Here is a 21486-nt window from a genome sequence, read left to right as displayed (position 1 = left end):
AAGGAGGACTCTGGGAGAGGACTCTGGCTGGTGTCTGTGAGTCCCCACAGATTCTGGACTTCTCTATACCCTGCAGGTTTGGGCAGAGGATCTGGATTCGCCATGACTGATGGTTTAAGATCTTTTTGGCCATGAAAATAATAGTATTAACTCTCATTTCTTAAATGCTTACTCTGCATCAGGCACCGGGGTAAGCATCTTAGGATCTCATTTAACCCCCAAACAGCTTTATGAATTTGGAATTGCAAACCTCAGCTTAACACTTGGGAAGGCTGAGACTTTGTGTGGTTAAGGGGTTTGCCCCCATCTCGCAGCTGGTAAGGAATAGAGCTTAACATTCCAAACTGCAACTGATTCCAAAGCTTTCCCGCAGCCATGCCTTGCTCTCTCTTGCACAGGACTTGTTGGCCTACTGTTTCAGCTTCAGCCCAAACTCTGGAAGTCTCCTGTGCCTCTCTGGGCTCTATGAAAACAGGAGATTGTAAGGAGAGCATTCTCCGGAGATAAGAAGGCCCCGTGAAGTCGTGACTGCAGTCCTTGTGGTTACTGCATTCATCTTACTGAAAGCCCAGTTTCATTTACATTTAGAACTACAGGGCCATGGAGCAGGAAAGAATCTTCGAGACCATCTGTGTCCTGGCTAGGGACTGTGGAACCAGCTGCAGAGAAACTGGAAGGTATTGTGTTTTGAAGAGAGCTGAGGCAAATAGCACTAATTTTTTTTATTCCACCATTCCAGCTTGATGTAGTTCTCCAGCAGAAATTATGACCACCCTCCAAGTCTGCCGTGTTAGCTGATGGGCCCAAGATCGTGTTCATAAAAAAAGGCTGTTCCCAAGTTTTCCAATTTATATTTGCTGCTGTTTGTTCATTTGTCTTGCCTGTAGGCGCTTGCTTGAAGATAAGCCATAGCAGGCATCAAAGGTTTAAGAAAATGTGTGGGAGGGAGAAAAAAAAAAAAAAAACTAAAAGTGAGAAAATTCTATCCATCAACTTTTTAACCCTGAGAATGGGGAAGAGGTGGCCATTTTAAAAAAAATGTGTATATGGATTTTGTTTTGAATTTGTTCTACTTGTGGAATATTGTCATCTGGCTAAGGAATATGGACTATTTTCTTTTTTCCTTTTTTTTTCTTTTCATGAAGAGGTGGCTGCTGTAGGAGACGCAATGTTAGATTCAGTGACTCGATTCTCACAACTTCCAACTGTGATGGTTCTTTGTTTTTGTACCAGGTCTTCCCAGCTGGTATGTGCTTTAGAGCAGGAATGTCTTAATACTGTCCCCCACAATCCTGGTATCTAAGTATGCCCAGTCCAAAGCCTCAGGACACAGACTGTTAGTCAGGGTTGTCCAGACAAACAGAACCAATAGGAGGTACTTATATCTCTATCACCTATTGATTATATATATTTTTCTATCTCTATATCTTTCTACCACTTTCTATCTCTATCAGCATCTGTCTAGAGATTTGTTCATTTCTCTGTTAATTTGTTTTAAGGAAATGGCACCTATGATTTTGGAAGCTGACAAATCCAAAATCTTCAGGGTAAACCTTTAGGCTAGAGATGTGGGGAACGCTTAAATGTTGCAGCTCAAGTCTGAAGATGATTTGCTGGTGGAGTTCTTCATCCCTTGGGGAGGTCAGTCTTTTTTCTGTGAAGGCCTTCAGCAAGTTGCATGAAGCCGAGGCTCATGATAGAGGGTTATCTGCCTTATTTAAGGTCTACTGAGTTAAATATTAGTCTTATCTAAAAAAAAACAAAAAACAAAAAACAAAACAAAACAAAACAAAAAACAAAAAAACCAAAGCAACAACAACAAAACAAACCATCACAGAAACATCAAGAATAATGCTTGACCAACTCTCTCTGTTCCATGGCCTAGACAAGTTGATATATAAAATTAAACATCACTAGATCTGAGGTTAAAATGGTCTTAGAATTTGGGGAATTAGAGAAGAGTGGTAGAAACAGGAGACTTGAGGGCTGGACCTTGGTCTTCTGCAGATTTTTGTCATGACTTTGTCTCTCGGTGCCTTTGTTTTCACATGTGAATAAAAGAGGAATTATATATTCTCTGAAAGAATTTTCAAAGTGGATATTTTATAATGCAGGTGACTTTCAAAATGAATGAGTGAACACATGAGTGGATGGATGATCGATGAAATGATTGACCAATCATGAAGCCAAAGGGTAAGGGAGAGGAATTCAGTGAGAGGTAGTGAGAGGTATTTAGGGAATTTAGGAAGAGGTAATGAGTGCTTGTTCTTGAGCACCTACTAGGTTCCAGGAACTCTGTTAGACAATTTATATACATAGTTACATTCAGTTCTCCCACTGCCCTACAGACATTTACAAAGAAAGAAACTGAGCCTTGTGAAAGAGAAGGGAGTGACTCCAGGTCACGCGGGCATAGAGCGGACATTAGAACCTGACCCTGGAACCTGAGTTGGCTTTGTCACTTGCGCTAGTCAGTATTACTAGTTACTAGCGCTATTCAGTTACTAGTCACTAGTCAGTTACTAGTTACTAGTCAGTTACTAGTTGCTAGTCAGTATCACTAGTCACCTGCGGCTTGTTTCTCTGAACATAGTCCTTAGTGAGATAAAGGTGACAAATGGGTCATGAGTTGAACCTAAGATCTCCAGGCTGTACAGTCTAGACCATCAACACTGAGCAAGATCCCTCCATCATAGTTGACCAGTCTCCAGTCAAGGTGAGCCCCTGGCTTCAGCCAGGGTCAGGTTGCCTGGGGCTCCTTGCCTGGATGATTTAAGAGGGGCTGGGCTGTCAGAGTCACTTTTCCAGGCCCTGAGAACTAACCTCCAAACCCCAAGACTGGACTATCCATCTTCCTCCCCCAACAAATCAGAAAGAAGACATGTAGCATGGTACAGAGGATGGAGCCAGGATCATCAGTGTCACCGTATCCTGGGTCCCCATCCAGCTCTGGCATTCCTAAGCTGTGTGACCCTAGCAGATGATTTACCTTCTCTGAGCCTCAGTTTCTTCATTTCTAAACACCAGCTATCGGTGCTTTCCCTTCAAGCCTGTTAGGAGGAATAAACGAGAAACCGTAAGGAGATGCCTGGCTCCTTGCTTAGCAAAGAGTCGGTATTCAAGAATGGTGAATTTTCTTTTTACGGAGGCTAGAGGAGTCTAGAAAAAGTAAAGAGGGTGATGAAGGTGGTTCAGGAACTTGAACCTGAACTTACGCAAGGGTCGGTGGTAGGACGTTGCAGGCTGTGTGTGGGGGGAGTTCGAATGCAGAACTGCTGGGTTCTAGGGTAGACACAGCGTGCAGGGCGGAGGACCACGCTGGAGCTTGCCTGGTATCTGGGAGCCGTAGGCCTTTGCAAAGGCCCTCAAGGTCTGCCCTCTCTTCTGCCTCTCCTTTCCCTTCTCCTGCCTTCTCTGTCTCCTCTCCTGTTCTTGGCACTCCCCCTTCCATTTCCTCCGCCTGTGATCCCACTCTCTCCTGTCTTCCCCTCTCCCCTGCCTCCCCTCTCATGCCCCTGCTGTTACGACTGACCATGCTTTTCTCTTCTCATTCTTGTTTCTCTTGCCTCCCTCCGTGTCCCTCTCTCTGTCTTGGGGGGCTGGGGCTCCTCTGCTCAGGCCCCAGTGGTTCATACCCATTAAACTTGACAGTCTCTCATATGGTGGAAAGAGGCAGCTTCCCCCTCATCCCCCTCCCTTCCTGGGTCTGCCGCGATGCTCAGATCAGGCACCATCTGTTGCATTCATCCAGGCGACGGGTGAGCATTTTGCTGCTCTGGGGAGGCAGAGCTCAGTGGGTACCAGGAGGGAGTGTGGCTTGTTTGGACAACTTGATATATTGATATTGATAGAGCTACCGAAAGGGATCGGAGGCATGGGGGTGGGGGAGAGCGGGAGGGAGAGCGAGGTGGGCCGTGGAGGGGCTCACGCAGGCACCTGCCCTGTAAGTCTGGGCTCTTGGCACTGCTGCCGCGGCGAGAGCCGCCAAACAGATGGATGGGATTTGCTGCCGCCGGGATCAGAAACCCTTGCAGCTCAGAGGAGCAAACCTTCCCTCTCTGCGTCTTCCTCTACTTCTAGCCAGTCCTGTCCGCATCGGTTTAGGAGAAAGTGAAGCAGAAATAGCAGGATGGGGAGAGGCTGGTCTTTAGAATCGGTGAATGTTAGAGGCAACAAAAAGGAATGATGGATCTGTCGAGGTCTCAGCTGGACAAAGAAGGCACCTTCAGATGGGCCTTTGTGGAGAAATTCAAGGAAGCGGTTACTTAGAGGGACTTAGGCAGAGTGCAGAGAAGTCCCAAGGGGGTACTGAAGAACCTGGGACAAAGAATAACAGGAAACCACTATTATTATAACTGAGGAGGAAGGGACAGGACATGGTTTTCCTGGAGGCACTGAGGACTGGGTCTGTGAACAGGGACCCCTGGCAGAAGCTGGGATTGTCAAGACTCCCAGATTCTGAGGACGAGGGTACGGAGACAGCAAAGGAGCAAGGGCTGACCTGTGTCCAAATCCTCCTCCTGGATCCGGCCAGAGCACCTTAATGGGCAAAGCCAACTGGTAGGCAAGTAACGAGGAGCACGGGAACTAGTCCGTAGAAGGTCTGCCTCCAGGACCTGGTGTGGGGCCCAGTGGCCCTGGGGTGGGGCTGGATCACGGGGAGCAAATGGAGAACAGCCAGTACAGACCAGGAATGAACATGGGTCCCATGGTCTGCACTGTGCCAGAAGCTCGTGTTCTGAACCACCACACACACGGCTTCTGTAGCTCTTCCAAGGAGGGCATGTGCAGAGTCTCCAGGGGTCCCACTCTTCTCCTGTGAGTGTGAGACCCGCGTAACCTGCCGTCTCCTCGGGCACCTCTCCTTAGATGTCTGCAAGATACCGTGCATTCATATCTCAGACCCGACTCGTGTTTTCGGTCTTCTGGAATGTCTTCTCTTCTAGAGCTCCCATTCTCCTTGAGAGGTGCCTTCAGGACGTCTCTGTGGAAGCCAGGCCAGGAGCCATCTTCCACACCTGCCCCTCCCTCATCCACATTTTCCAGTCAGCCACCGCCTCCTGAGGGAACTGTGCCTGTAAGATAGCGCTCAGACGTTCCCACTTCTCCGTCTGCACTATTTCCCTCTGTTCTTTCTGCTCTGCTGTCTACTTCTCTATCTCGACCTCCGCTGCCCTCTCCTGGGGATCATCCTCTCGGATGTGGACTTCTGCACAAATGTCCCGTCCTCCTGGTTGGTCTTCTTCCTTCTATTTCTGTCCGTCTTCAGTGAATTCTGCTGTCAGCTGCTGAAACGATCTTCCCTACATGAAAATCTGATTAAGCCACTCTCCTGTCTAAAACCATCAGCGTGTTCTGTCCTTAATAAGGCCCAGAAGGATCGGGGTTGGGGTTGGGGTTAGGACTTCCTACCTCTCCAGCATGATCTCATGCCACTTGCTTTCAGTGTTTCGGGCCCCGTGAGTGGTGGTGCTGCCCCATCCTGACTCCATCTCCTCAAAGGGTCTTTGTTTGAATTCTTCCCCTCCTCCTGTGTTCTCTGAGCCTCCTTCCTCCCCAACCACTTCCCCATCACCTGGTTAACCCCTACTCTTTTCAGCCCTTAGTCCCACTACACACTCCTCGAAGCAAGTTTTCATGATTTTCCTAAACTAGGTCATATTCTGCTAAGAGAGTCTCTTTTCACCTTTCCTTTGTGGTATATGTCACCTAAGACTTTTTACATGTATCTGTCAACCATTTCATTCATCTTGGTCCATCCCGTCTACATGGTGAGCATTATGGGGGTGGGGGAGGTGTTTGTCTTTTCACCATCATACCTTGTCATGGACTGTATGTTTGTGTCCCCCACAGAATCCTATGTTGAAATCTTAACCTCAGACAAACTCTGTTTGTCTACTTGGACTAACATAACAAGATATCATAGATAGGGTGACTTAAACAACAGGCCTTTATTTTCTCATAGTTCTGCAGGCTAGAAGTCCAAGATCAGGATGCCAGCACAGTGGGGGTCGGGCTTACAGATGGCTGCCTTCTCACCGTGTGCTCACGTGACCTTTCCTTAGTGTATACATGTACGTGGGGAAAGCAAGGGGAGGGAGAGAATGATTTCTTCCTCTTCTTATAAAGACACGGATCCTATTGGATTAGGACCTCACCTTTATGACCTCATTTAACTTTAATTAACTACTAAAATTCCTTTCTCCAAATACAGTCACACTGGGGGTTAGGGCTTCCGACATAAGAAGTCGGAGGGACACAGTTCAGTCTACAGCAGACTGTATTTGGAGATAAGATCTTTAAGAGGTAATTAAAATTAAATAAGATCATTGAGGTGGGACCCTAATAGGATAGGACTGGGTGTCAGAAAAAGAGGAAGATCTCTCTCTTTCCCTCTCTCTTTCTCTCTCTGTCTCCCTACCTTGGGTTCTCTCTCCCTACTGTGTGAGCACACAGTGAGAAGATGACTGCCTGTAAGCCAAGGAGAGAGACCTCACTAGAACCCAAGCATCCTGGCACCCTGATCTCAGACATCCCCCCTCCTCCAGAGCTGTGAGAACATAAATAAATTGTTAAGCCACCCAATCTATGATTTTTTTTTTTAATTTATTTGACAGATTGAGAGCACAAGTAGGCAGAGAGGCTGGGAGAGAGAGAGAGAGGGAAGCAGGCTCCGTGCTGAGCAGAGAGCCGGATGCGGGGCTCGATCCCAGGACCCCGGGATCACGACCTGAGCCGAAAGCAGAGGCTTTAACCCGCTGAGCCACCCAGGCGCCCCCAATCTATGATTTTTGTTAAAGACAATGCCTCCTGCACTTGTCACAGACACATTACGGTTTTTTTCTGAAAACATTGTCGAATGGATGCATGAACGGATAAGAAGATGAATAAAGGCATGCAGGTGGGCAGACCCGTGTGCACCCCTACCTTGGAGGATTCCAGATTACGGTTTGCTCTAAATGTTTAACTACAATTAATCTAACTCTTACAGTTTGGGGCCAATCATACTCCTATCTGGGTTTAACCCATCAGGGTTGGGCGTAGAAGTGCTTCTCAGAATTGGAGGGTGTCTTGTGTCTCTTGCTGGAGAGCTGTGCATGGTGGGCTCGGAGTAGGTGTCCCATGTCCGGGTCATTCTTCTCCGTTCACCTTTAGGTAGACCTAACGGAGATATCTAGGAAGATAGCAAGACAGGCAGGTGAGGATATAAATCCCACTCGATGGTCCATTTGCATTATCAATCGTCTTTTCCTTAGGTAAACATAGATTCCCCCTCTCTGCTCAAAGACAGAGCTTTTCACAGAGCCCTGTGCCCAAACCAGCTGCCTGGATCTGAGCTATGCCCCAAATGCATCTGTCTAAACCAAAAACCTTCCCTGGGAAAGCAGGAGCTCCGTAGAAATTGGGGTGGGGATGTTCAGAAGCCTTCTTTGTCCAGTCTGGTGAAATCCCTTCAAAGGAACAGGAATCTTTTGCACATACCATCTCCTGGCCTCAGACAGTGGGTAGCTCAAACTGAAGAAGCGTCCTTGCCTCTGGAGACATAGATGGAGGGAGGGCTGAGCTTGAAGATTTCAAAGTTGGGACTCTCTTTGGGAATTTCTCAGAACAAAGGCAGCGAGGCCGCGTAGACCGTTTCCTTTGCTTCTTTCCCATTTCCTCTCCTTGCCTTTTATGTTGCTCCTCTCCTTCCTTCTTGAGCTTTTCTGCCTTTTTTTTCCCTCCTTTTATCTTCCACCTTTTTCTCTCGGCCCTTCCGACCTCACTGTTACCATTCTCTGGAACTTTCCACCAGTCTTGATTTTGAAACTTTGACAGGAATGAGGCTAGTCACAAAATCCACCAAGGGTATTGATAAAAATGGAGCATTGGACTGGGAGTTAGAAGGCTTGACTTTGCCAACTGCTTGCTTGGAGTGAGTCGTACACCTTGTTTGGGGGGTGGGGCTTAGTTTCCCTACAGTGAAGTTGGGCTGTTGTACCCAGTGATCTCCATGTCACAGTACCCTAGTTTTATCTCCTCAAACGTTATTTGATCCGTGGGCTGCCCCCTTCCTTCACTGCCACTGCTCTGGTTCAGGCTGTCATGGCCTTTGGCTGGCTACCGCAGGAGCAAGGAGAAGGCCTCTGCGTACATTCTCCACACTCTCGTTAGGAATTATTATCAAAAGGACTTACGTTGAACATGCCAGTTTTCTGTGAATTTCCAGTGAACAACTTTCACCATTAGGATGTGTTCCAAACTCCTCTGTGACTGATAGTGATAGTGACTGATAGTCACTCCTCTGTGACTGATAGTCTTCGCCTGCTCCCTTTGGGAGCCACACTGAACTCCCGTCACTTGCTTAAGCACCATGTTTTTTGTGGCTTCAGATCTTTGCTCCTGCGTCTTCTCCCATCCAGACAATCTTTCTTATCACATCTCTTCAGTAAACTACCCTGATTTCTATGCTCTTTGCTAATTCCTATTCACCCTTAAGATGTCTGTATAAATAGTGCCTCCTCCAGGAAGCCTGCCTTGACTCCCCAGATGGGTGAAAGGACTCTTTTTGGTGCCACTCTGATACTCTGTACTCTCCTATCCCAAAAGTATTGCAACGTTGGGAATGCCTCAATATGTGTCCTTCCAAGCTATATCCCTTGAATTATGGATTGTGTCTGACTTTCTCCATCACCCCATCTCAAGGGCTTGGGCGCTGCCTGGAACACAGTGTGTGTTGAATGCATAAGTGAGGTTGCCAACAGCTACTGGCACCTGTGGGCTTCCGTATCATCGTGGGTCAGGGAGGGAGCTCCAGGGACTCAGGGTGGTCAGGCCCAGTCCTCCATGGGCTGGGGGGTGGGCCAAGCCCTAACCTCAGCCCCATTGCCCACCCTGTAGCCGCAGCTGAGGCGACGCAGGAGACAGTGGAGTCCCTGATGCAGAAGTTCAAGGAGAGTTTCCGCGCTAACACGCCCATCGAGATCGGTCAGCTGCAGCCAGCCCCGCGCAGGGCCTCGGCAGGGAAGCGGAAGCGGAGGAGCAAGTCTCGAGGTAGGCCCTCCCAGCACCGCTTGCCACGGTGTCAGCGGGCTGTCCCCAGGTTCCGGAGGCACCAGGAAGAGCTGCGCCCCCTTCCCATGCTGCCCTGGACTCCCAGAGTCATGCGGTGATGTCCCCGATCAGTCATCTCAGCTGAGGCTTGCAGACAGCAGACCTGTGCCCCTGGGTGGGGAGCCAGTGTCTCTGAGCCCCTGCTGCCTCATCTGAGGTGGGAATGGACCGTCACGTCACCGTGGGCAGGCCGCTGTATTTCTCCCGGCCACTCCTCTCTCGCAGGAGTGTTATGGTATCTTAACCCAGTGCACAACCCAGCATGCAACAAAAAGCAGGTCCTTCCTTCCTTCTCCATCTCCTCCTCCTCTTCCTCATCATCTCTGTCATCACCTCCTTTTTTTTTTTTTTCTTTCTGGTCATCTGTATGACTTTGTGGGTGGGATGAACCCCCTTATCATTGCTTGGCGTCCAAATCCCTTCCGTTCTCTTTACATTGACTCAGTAACCACCAGCTCCTCTCTTCTTCTGGCCTCTCCTGTCTCTAGTTCCTGTGAACTTAGTTCTGATGATGTCACTCCTCTTCTCCCAGAGCTTTCGTGGCTGTCCAGTGCCTTCCGAAGTCTTTGGGCTTGTGGAGAGGACATTCAAGACCATTGCCGAGTTCTCGTCTCTCTGCTGTGTCACCTAAATCTGTGTGTTCCACTTCTATGTTCCCTTCCATCCTATTCTCCCTGCCTTAAATGACCCATCTAACCCTACGAGAAACTCTTTTCATTTATGGACACTTATTTACTCTAGGCAGCAGGCTATGTGCTGTATACCTCTTTTTATACTTGATTCCCAGCAACGCTGTGTAGGGGGTACCGTGGTAATTCCCATTTTACAGATGCTATCACAAAGGCATAAGGAGCTGCTATAACTTGTCCCAGGGGATGCCCTAGTAAATACGAGAGCCAGAAAGAGCTAATCTGGCTGAGTTCCAAACTTTTTAACTAAACCACTGTATTCTGAACCAGCAAGGTCCTACCTGTATTTCCAAACCATCCTGTGAAATCCTGAGTCCTGTGAAAAACCAAGCATCTACCCATTAAACTGAGGTCAGAAATCAAGGCAGAAGTTGGTGATGGAGTTGCTTTTAGGAATTCACATGATAAACGCCAGGTTGAACTGAGGCATAATGGTGAGTGAGTTGCTTTGAGGTTTCAGCAGCGTCCATTGCTAACCCCAGACCAGTCAACTTCAACATGCGTGGCTTTCAAAGAGTCCCTGGATGTCTCTGAGGCTCAGTCTCCTGTTCTGCACAATGGGTTGTCAATCCCTACTCCAGAGTGCTGCTGTGAAGGTCAGATGAGGCGGTGAATGCAGACAGCACGGAAAGCTCAGCTAATGCGTGTTGGGAGCGGAATAAATACTGTCCTGTATTTGTCCTATCTTATATTTGTTCTGGGTCACGTGTAGTTTCATTCAGCCTTACGTATCCATCTTTTGTCTTCCATCATTCACCAAGAAATCACCCTTAGATCCTCCCTGCAAATACAGCTCCCATGAGTACAAGTGACTCCCAGTCCATAACCTCCCCTCTGTTCTCACTGCCAGTCTGAATTCATTTCCTTAGTGTCCTATCGGAAACACTAGTTATACTACCGAATTCTTCCCCCTCAAGTCCCTCTTTTGCACCATAACTGTCTTAATGAGGCCTCTACTCTTCTACTCTTGGACATTTGCGCTGTTTCTGATCATTTTACCATTAAACAGTGCCATACACGATGCCACATGGACATTTTTTTGGTGGTGGTGGGGCATCAAACTTGGCCATCCACCTTGGCCTTCACTCTTTGGGCAGAATTTCAGAATTTGCTTATTAATGAAAATCTGCTTGACTTAGATGATGATTGGATATCAAGTTATTTCAATTTGCAAATCAAATTGGGCATAAGAGAACTGAAGTGAGAAGAAATGCATTTTTTTTCCCTAAATGTATCTCGAATCTGTCACCCTTTCTCCACTACCATTATGACCATTGCCACCTCTCACCCCTTGCTTGCAACTGAGCCCTCCTTGGGATTCCGTCTGCTCCAAGTTGCCAGAGTAATCTTTTTAGAGACATATACCAGATAAGATCTCTTGCTGATTAAATCATTCAGTGGTTTCCTGTTGTCCTTAGATTACAACCCAAACTCCTTGCCAATCTCCTGTTCCATCTGGATCTGGCTCCTGGTCTCTTGACTCACTTTGCATTTCCTCGTGATCCAGCCGTACTGCCTTCCTTCTGATTGCAGGAACCCAGCAAATGTCTCCCCACTTTTGACTCTGACAACTTGCTGTCTTCCCCTTGCTGTGTCTCTTTACACCCCCCGCCCCGGCTGCTCTCCTGGCTCTTCTCCCACCGTTCAGCTCTTAGCTCGGATACAAGCTCCTCCAAACCATCTTCCATGACCACCCAGCCTCATGCTTTCTACCCCTTTCTAGCCCTTTTTTCCACTCGTTCCAGAATATTGTGGTCTAAAATTATTTTGGTCTGTTTGCTTATTTACTATCTTCTTCTTAAAAAATGTGTTTCATATTCATAAACCTAACACAGAGAACGTGCAGAACGTGCTTAATAAATATTTGTGGAATGAATGAGTGTATTAACCTCAAAGATCATTCGAGAGTGCCTCAGTTTTCTAACTTTTGAATTACCGAGGTAGGAGGGATCCAGGATAAACCAGAGCCTCTTGGTACAGACCTCCAGGGAATCTTGTTTCCCCTAGAGATAGACTCACTGATGGATAGCACATTAAATGTGCTCAAGTGGATGCTGTTAAGGCAATTTTCAAAATGGCTTAATAACATTGTGCTTGTGATTTTACTGCCACTATTGGGTAAGGTTTTTTTTTTTTTTTTGCAAGAGAGACTAAGGATAGCATGAGCCAGCCCTGCAGTTCCCAGCTCATACACTTACCACCACAGCTCCTCAAGGTTTTCCTGGACTGAAGAACTCCATGGCCTATAAAAGTGATAGAAATGCTGCATCGTCCTTCTGCCTCTTGGAAACTCACGAATGCATCTGTGACTTTTGAAGATCCTGGGAAGTCCTACAGAACAGAGAGCTGGGCTTCTTTGTTTACCTCCACGTCTGTGCAACCATCTTGACAACAGACTCTGTATTTCTCCTTGGGACATTTACTCTCATCTTGAAGAACAGAAACGACCCTAGACATGTGGTGTTGGAAGTGCTCCGTCCAGCTGTGTGGACTGTCAGAAGCCCCAGATGCGGTATGAGGGTCTGGAATCTCAGTCTTTCTTTCTCTGACCGGCTCTTTCCTCTGCCTGCGGAGAAGCATCAGGCCTTCTGGCCCAGAGTGGGAGCACCTGACCTCTCTTAGCCTCCATGGGCTTCACAGCGGTTCGCAGCAGATGGAGTGGGCAGTGGAGAACCGGGGTTGTGGAGTGGAGCACATGGTTCAACGCAGCACCAATGTGTTTCTGTGGCTCTGGCTTCCTCCCAAGAGCCCTCGCAGGTGCTCAAGTGCATCTTCCTTAGGCGGATGAGGAAGGCAGTGGGGGACTCCGGCAGGGTTTTATGAGGCAGCTGTTGGGCAGACAGACCCCCACGTCCACAGGAAGTGAACAGTGAATGGGTTGGAGCTAAAATAAAGCAGGGGGAGATTATTTGTGATGTGACGAAGAGCTTCTCGGGGTTTCTAAAGTGTAGATAGTGCTTTAAAAGTGGGACTTTTGTGTTTGAACTGGAATTACCTTTCATGGGCTCACTGAATGAGCTTAAGCAAGTGAAGCTGTGTTAGCCTCAGTTTTCCCATCTGTAAAATGGTGCTAGTTATGCCAACGTCATAGACGGGTTGTGGGATAATACCTGCAAAATGTGTAGCTCAGGGCCTGGCACTTGGGCGACTGACTTAATAAGGAGTAGCTAATGTTATCATTCATCAGGGTTCTGCACACACGGCCTGCAGAGGCTCCCAGCTCCCATCTCCCCACTCCCAGCTCCCAGCTCTGCACCATGCTCTTTGGGTCTCTGCCACCGAGCTGGCTGAGGTTCCATTATTCTTCGTCTGGAGTCCTACAACAGCCCCTTCATCCACAAATCCATCTTCCACCCTGGCGACTGGAGCAATCTTTTGCCAACACACTAAATCTGGCCATGTCACTCTCCTGCCTACAACGTTTCCCCTAATCGGCTGTCACTTGCCATTGGGGGCATCTCAAGGTTTGTGATGAAGACTTCCTGAAGACAGGTGAGAATCAGCACACTCCCCAAAGGATCCCATAGCTGCACTCAAAAGACATTAGTCGTAAGCCCCAAATTCCAAAACCAGACACCTAAAACCAAAAACCAAAAAAACCACGGCATTCAATTTCATAAATATGTTACCTTATTTTTTTCAGTTACACTATTTAACATTTTCTCAAGTCTTTAGGCAATAGTGATGCTCCAGGAAGAAGAACCAAGCTTATACAATACCACCTTCAAAGGGTTTCTATAAGAACAAATGAAACAATGCTTGTACAGTGGTGAGCACAGAGCCCAGCAAAAGGTGCACATTGAACATGTGTTCCTCCATTGTTTTATCTTTATCATAACTGTTTCATTATTTTTTTAATTTATATCAGTATCCTTACCCATTAGGAGTACACTTACTTCATTTTAGAAGTCAGAATCTGGAAGGTGAAGGGAACATGGTAACAAGTTGCCACAGTCTGCTACCCAGGCTCATTCCTGGCCTGGATCCAGCCTGCTCCTAGCTCGCTCCAAGTTCAAGCCTCTGCATCCTATGGCTTCCGGCACACTGGCCATATTTCCATTTAGCCGACCTGCTTTGCTTTCCAAGTCTGTGCACAGATCATGTTCTGCCTAAAACTCCCTCCTTTCTCCCCTCTTTCTACCCCGGGCAGCAAGTGTCTACTCATTTTTCAGAATTCGGTTTCAAAGTCTCCTCTGTGAAGAAGATACCCTTGGCCCGCCCTCAGCCATCACCTCTTGCTCAGTGAGCCACTCCTTTGTCTGGGCACATGCAGCCCCGTGCTGCTTTCTGTCTCTGCCTTTATCACAATCCATTGTAAATAGGTGTGGACACATCTGTCTTTCTCCCCAGCTCTGACAGTCCCATGATGGGAAAGACAGTGATTTATGTCTCTCTGTAGCTCCAATGTGTAACGGAATGGGCATAGAGTAGCAAAGAGCTCCCAGATAGATGGGAGTATCGTAGAATACAAATGGTTAATGAGATGTAGTGCACGGGCATCTCCTGAGCATTTAGTATATTTTACTAAATATAGTAAAGGACTGTGCTCATCACATATTATTATCTCATTGAAAAGCTTCCCCAGATCCCATAGGTAAGGATGTAATTGTATCCATCTACAAATGAGGAAGTTCAAACTTTGGTTAAGTGACTTGCCCAAGTTTATCCAGCTAGTAGATGATGGAACTGTACCCTCAGGGCCCAGACAGATCCCACATTGCAGTTGCCAGATGACTTGGATTTTACTCCCAACTAGTCTGGGTAACGTCCTCAAGCTTTGAAATAGTATCAGTCTAGTCTAGCTCCTGGAAGGAAACAGTTGTAGCTTATCGTGCATTGACGAGTGTTTCTGTATCATCAGTGCTGCTGTGAGGGTGTTCCGGAGCTAGAAGACTCTGGAAGGTGAGGCATCTCTCTCTGCGTCAGGACAAGAGTCAGGATGTCCTCTGACCTTACGGAGCCATGCCCTGTCCTTTTGGGCTTGCAGAAAGTATGTACGCTTTTCATTTGGGACAAATTTGAAGACTTTACAAAGAAAGTTCCCTTAAGGCATTGTTTGGAAGGGCGAATGGGCTTTTGGCATGTGGCCGTGGGGATAGGGAGGAACAGCCAGCACAAGACATGGCATGGAGGTGGAGGAAAAAAGAATAGTTTCATCCCAGACAAAGGTCCCGATCCCAGAGAGCTGACATCTGTCCAGTCCTCTCCGTCTTCCTGTGACAATCTCATGGTTTCCAGCAGAACTTCATTCATTCTGATTATGCAGCTTCAAGACTTGCTTTGGCAAAAAGGGAAGGACCTCCACCCAAACTTTCCTGGTGGAAAGGGAAGGCTGCTAAGTGGGAAGAGAGGTTTAGGGAACAAAGATGCAAACCAGAGACATAAAGATGGAACCTGGGGCTGCCTGCTCAATATTTAAGCATCACAACAACCCAGGATGGCAGATAATTTAAAGCCATTAATGTTTCTGAATATTTTCCTCCAACTAAGTGAATAATTTATTGCCAGTCACCAATAAACAGAAAAATACATATATATTTATTTTGTAAGCCCACCTTCTGAGGACAGTGTCTTGCACTGAAAAAGTGTGTCAGGATGTATCTGTCAGGGAGAATAAAGGAGCCAGAAGCTCTGATAACCTCTTCTCTGTCTGCCTTGTGATATTTGTCATTTATTACCTTTTATTAGAGTAATTTATGGCCACCTCTCTTCTCCCTTAATTAAACTCATGAAGTGCAGTGGCTATGTCCAGGTCATGCCTGTGTTTTCATTGACTAGCCTAGCTCCTGACAAATAGCAGATGCTCAGTTAATGCTTGATGGATTAATGGACAATTAATCACATGGGCCGTGTGATCTTGGACAGGACCTTCAGCCCTCCGGGCCTCAGTGTCCCCATCTAAGAGGCTGTGTGTTTTTGTGGAAACAAGCTCAGGTTCGGAAGTCAGGTGGATATTGAATCCATATCCCAGGTCTGCCTCTGATTCACTCAACTTTGGGAAGTGACTTTGTGGGCTAAAGTGGTGTCACCTAACCTAGAATTTGTATAGTCAGCCACCTCCCAGGGGAGCCGGGGGATTCGAGTTAATGCATGTAATGTGCTCAGCAGGCCAGACCAAACATGCCAACTACCCAATAAATCTTTGTTGTTTTTAATTTGGAAAGCAGAGGTGATGTGCTGGATAATTTCCACAGGTCTCCTCTGACTTAAAAGGTCTTTGATGATAAGTCTGATGGGGAAGCGTGGTTGTCTATTAAAAAGTCCAGTATTTGAACTCAGAAAACCCTGGCTGGAACCCCAGCTCTTAAGTGCATGCAGTTGGGTCCTCAGGGAAATGGCTTAATCTCATTCGGTCTCCACCCCCAGCACCTACAGACGTGAGGATACTAGCCATTCTTATGTCCCAGGGCCATCGTGAGAATGTGCTGTTTGTTGTGGACATGCTCCTTTAAGGACTCTGGAGTAGCTACATCCTGAAATCAGAGTCTTGGCCTCTTCAGAGACAGGGAATACCATGCCTATTTGATGCAGAACCCTTTTCCCCTTTTCCTCTGATTTTCCTTTTCTTGGCCTCAGGCCCATCCCAAGAGGGCCAGTGCCACCAGCAGCCCAGTGATTCCTGTGTTGGGCTGAGGTCTGGGAGAGCTAATCTGTAATCAGAGTAACACAGCCACCTCCATAAATCTCTGGTGTGTCTTTCGGAGAAGTTTGTGTTGCTGAAAGTGTATGTCTCCTCCAGGCAGTTTTTCTTGTCTGCCTGAAATATGTCAGAGGACTTTTAGTCGATTCTGGCTGGCCTGGCAGGATAGAGAGGCAATCATAAGTGGCCTTAGCACGAGGCTGTGTGTGCGGTGCTGGTAGGGCCTGAGGTCACAACTCTAGGATATTTCTTTTATCAGAATGGCATAGATGGTGTGTTAGAGTCATGGCATGATAACACACCCCTAACTCTGTGACTTAGGACAGCCACCATTTATGGGGCTTTTAATCCAAGTTGAGCATTTGGACTGGGTTCAGCTGGGCAGTTCTTCTGGTCTGGGTAGGGTAGGCTAAGCTGACCTCAGTCATGTACATGTGGTCAGCTAACTATCAGAGGCGTGGTCAAATGGCAGAGGGTTCCAGAAACAGCAAGAATAGGAGATACAAGGTTTTTTTTGAGGCCCGAACCTGGAAGGTACATGTCATTCCTTCTGCTTCATTCTGTTGCTCAAAGCAAGTCACAGGATCATCATGGATTCAAGGGCTGGGGAAGTAAGAGTTCACCTCTTACAGGATGAAGGAGCAAAATACTGGACTGCATTTTTTCTTTTTAATTTATTTTAGAAAGAGAGAGTGAGGGAGGGGCAGAGGAAGAGGAGAGAAAGAATCTCAGGCAGGCTCCACACCCAGCACAGAGCCTGATGCCAGGCTCAACCTCCCAGCCCTAAATTCCTGACCTGAGCCAAAACCAGGAGTCAGACGTTAACCGACTGAGCTACCCAGATACCCGTATTGGGCTGTTTCTTCCAATCTCTACCAGTATTGATATTTTATTAAGCCTCTGTCTTACATCAAAGCCTGGGCTGATCTGCACAATCCCCTGAGGCAAGCATAATTATTCCCAATTTGATGATGGTAAAATGGAGGCTCAGATCTGTACGGGAACTTATATAATGTGATACAGCTGTTCTGGGAGAATCACATCCCAGATTCAAATGTATCTATAGCTGATTAAAAGACTACATACAGTTTTTGCACCTCTGCTAACCAGTCTTTTTTAACAGGGCTGAAGAGATTTGGATCACAAGCCACTGTTTGATCCAGCCTGGCTTGTGGTATATGAAAGGTAGTCAATTTTGGGCCCTGGCTACATCCTTGCAAGGCCCTATGGTCTAATGCAGGGTCAGCAGATTTTTTCAGCAAAGAGCTAGACAGGAAATATTTTAAGCTTTGCTGACCAAGAGACAAACTTGAGAATTACATAGGCACTTACACAATGAGAAAAAATTTTCCACAATTCTAAGTTCAAAATATAATAATAATAACCAAGTACCATTTTTTTTCCAATGGAGTTCTACTAATCAAAACAATGGAATGCATTTATGGATACTTTTTAAAAGTGTGAATTTTGTATGATTTTCACATCTTAACATATTCTTTTGATTCGTTTGAACCACTGAAAGATGCAAAAAAACCTGTAGTTCGTGCCTGGACCACACCAAAAACAGGCAGCAGATTGGAGTTGACCTGTACTCCCTGGTGTAAGGGAACATCTTAGACGTGGAATGAGAGAATCTTAGATTTAACGCCTTGACTGTCTACTTGCTGGATGACTACAGGTAACCCTGTATGTCTCAAAAGCATTGTTGTCCCAGGCTTTCAGGCACACAATTGGGGGAAATAACCCATTAGGTTGTCTTAGTCTACCAGTGATGGAAATGAATTTCAAGGTCATCCAGTCCTGCCCATAGATACAGAAAATGATGGATAGGAAGACCTCATCCATGCCGCAGAAAGAAATTAGGAGACCCAGGAATGGAATTCCAAGTCCTCTGACTTACAACATTGTCCTCTTTCCACGCCATTTGAATGTGTGGAATCACGTGGGCCATATACCCTGCAACCAAGACTGACTGTTGGGGAATTTGGATAAAACACATAGAAGCTGGCAGCTTGTGCCTTTTTCTGAATCAACTTTAATCGAATGGGTAAATCACTTAGAAGATTTTTGTAAAGAGAAGCCTTTGCATTTTCCCATTTTTGAGACAGACATGTTAAACATCCTGAGGGTACAAGGTAGAGCTCGGGGACCACAAGCAAGAGTTGTCAAGCAGTGCTCCAAAGAGGCATTCAGGGAGCAGGCAGGGGAGTGTGGTTGAGTAGGTAGGACTCTCCCATCAAGCTCCTGCTTCATATTTATATATTGAACTTCAATACTTTGGGGGGACATCCCAATCCTAGAATATTTTTAAAAAGAACATGTTTCTGTTTATAACAAAAGCTCCTATATCTAAGTGAAAAGAACGCTGCGGAAGCATGTGATAAATTTTCAACAGAACGGCACATGAAGCCCACCTTTTTCCTGCTCCATACCCATATGCTTGCCCACCTGTGCACGTGCATGCCCACGTTGAATAAAGTGGAACTTTTGAAACAATGCAGATTTGTCAAAGATCCAGAGAGGAGACTCCTCAGGTGTAAAGAATGAGAAGGAAACAAAGAGCTCGGGGTTCAAGCTTAGAAGCTGATGCTATGGTAATTCCCGCAGGCACTAGGGTGTGGTGGGATAAAGGTAAAGAGAAAGCAAGAGCATGAAGAGAACGGTTGGCCTCTCTCTTCTGTTCCCTAGGATTTTGTTGTTGTTGTTGTTCCTTAAATGCCACGTGTGAGTGAGTTCATACGGTATATGTTTTTCTCTGACTGACTGATTTCGCTTACCGTTTTACTCTCTAGCTCCATCCACGATATGGCAAATGCCAAGGTTTTGATCTTCTTTATGGCTGAGTAATAGTCCATTCTCTCTCTATATACCACATCTTCTTTACTCATTCATCAATCCATGGACACTTGGGCTGTTTCTGTAATTTGGCTCTTGTAGATAATGTTGCTGCATGATAAGGTAGTTCTATTTTTAATTTGTTGAGGAACCTCCATATTGTTTTCCAAAGTGGCTGCCCCAGCTTGCATTCCCATGAAAAGTGTAAGAGGGTTCCCCTTTCTCCGCATCCTCGCTAACATCTGTTGTTTCCTGAGTTGTTAATTTTAGTCATTCTGACAGGAGTGAGGTGGTATCTCATTATAGATTTGATTTGTGTTTTCCTAATGATGAGTGATTCTAAGCAAGAAAACAGACTCTTAACTGTAGAGAATGATCCGATGGTACCAGAAGGGATGGGGAGATGGGTTTAATAGGTGGTGGGGATTGAGTGCATTTTATGAGCACTGGGTGTTATGTGGAAGTATTGAGTCACTAAATTCTACACCTGAAACCAATATATGGTATGTTAACTAACTGGAATTAAAAAAAAAAAAAAAAAAAAAAAAAAACCACAAAAAACAATAACAAAAAGAAAAAAGAGAGAGAGAGAAGAGACAAAAATGTAACATGGGAGAAATAAGACCTAAAACATTAATAATTATAATAAATACAATTTGGAAAGTAAAATTCAGAGACAGATTACACTAAGGAAAATCTAATTGCTCGCCTTCTACCAGAGATCTTCCTAAAACATAAAGATTTTTGATAGGGAAGGGAAAGGAAAAATATCTACTAGACAAATACTAATCAAATGGAAGCTTGGGGAGAAGTAGAAATATACGGCAAAGTAAACTTTACAACAAGAAACAAAAAAATTCTTAGGAATAAAGAGGGTCATTAATCATAAAAGGAACAGTTCACCGGGAGACAAATGAAATCTGTACTTACATACAGAAACAACAAAGCTTCAAATTATATAAAGAAAAAAATGGAGGGAAGCACAATGACAGGTTGACTAATGCATAATCAAAGAGGAATGTTTTTACAGAAATCTTCCTGTTAGATCAGGTTGGCAAAATCAGTATACAGAATATTAAATGATACTATTAAAAATACAGTCAAATGAACGTATATAAAATTCTATACCCAAGAATTAGAGCTTAACGATTTTTCACAAGAAGTAAGAAATTCTTTTTATGGGTCTTGACATTTTATGATCTCAGTTTTCTGGCTTCGGCCCAATTTCCTGAAATTTTATTTTATTTTAAATGATGATTCTTTGCAATTTATGACTAAACGTGGTTTAATTTTTACCCCACTGAAAGATAGTTCTTTCAATCAGAGTTGGAAATAGGGAGAAGCAATCTGTGCGTGCTGATTTTATTTTTTGTGTTTTTGTTTTGTTTTACTTGTGGGGAAGGAAATGAGAGTGTGTGTAGGTGAGGTTGTAGTGGAATAGTTCCAGAAAAATGTTCACTGTCACGATAAAGTAGTAATCTTTTGTTACAATCGATATTCTTCATATTTCTTCTTCAGGCCATAGAAATAGTCCATTCTGTCAGGATCTCTTCCGGAAATATAAAGGCCCTATGTATGGTCTCATTGAAAAGATAGAGTTCCAGGGAATAGCTGTATTGCCCAGCTTCTCTATCTGCGTTAGCCGGATTACCTTGCCAAAGACGTTGGCTGAGACTGGCGGCGCAGTCCCTTTCAGCAGAATGTTGTGGCATTTATAGCAATCTGCGTACATCCCAAGATGGGGAAAGGTCTTGAAGAAGTCATGCTTTCAGTCAGGACTACCTAAAAATAACTTGACAAGATCTTGAGAACTCAAGACTAGGTCATTACCCGATAATTACAGCATCCCAGAATGTCTAGGCTCTTTGATAGACTGTGGCCTCATTCTAAGATTAGCTTCTGTGGTCCCAGTACAGTCAAATGAGTCAGATCATCCTTCCTTATGGTGTCGTCTCCAGCATAGAGTCCCTCCCTAGCTGGTCTCCTTGCTGCTGCACCTGATTCCCATTTCCCGATTCCAGCCCTTCCTGCTTCATCCCTGCCCAGGGTTTCCAACCTGACTTCCTACCAAGTTGAGCCATCATTGTAGGTCCTGAGATGCCAGAGGAAAACCAGACACACGAGGTCCTCACCCCTATGGGGCTCAAGTTATGGAGGAAGATACAGGTAGGCAGTCAACCAACAATTACAAATTGTCCTAAGTGCATTGGAATAAACGACCTTGGTGTT

The 21486-nt window shown here is 45.8% G+C and overlaps 1 protein-coding gene across 2 annotated transcripts in view; it reads left to right on the top strand.

Annotated features, from left to right (window-relative positions):
• Positions 1–8884: 8884 nt before the first annotated feature.
• ASTN2 (astrotactin 2) overlaps positions 8885–21486 on the top strand; it is a 600456-nt gene continuing 587854 nt past the window's right edge. For both annotated transcript variants that reach the window (XM_045074025.1, XM_045074024.1), the window contains exon 1: positions 8885–9033. In XM_045074025.1, the coding sequence (XP_044929960.1) occupies positions 8919–9033 (115 nt within the window). In that variant the 5' untranslated portion in view covers positions 8885–8918. The remainder of the gene's footprint in view (positions 9034–21486) is intronic.

Source organism: Mustela putorius, unplaced genomic scaffold, assembly GCF_011764305.1.
Source record: "Mustela putorius furo isolate JIRA1106 unplaced genomic scaffold, ASM1176430v1.1 tig00537301_pilon_pilon_pilon, whole genome shotgun sequence".
Taxonomy (NCBI): Eukaryota; Metazoa; Chordata; class Mammalia; order Carnivora; family Mustelidae; genus Mustela; species Mustela putorius.
This window is presented reverse-complemented; position numbering and strand designations above follow the sequence as displayed.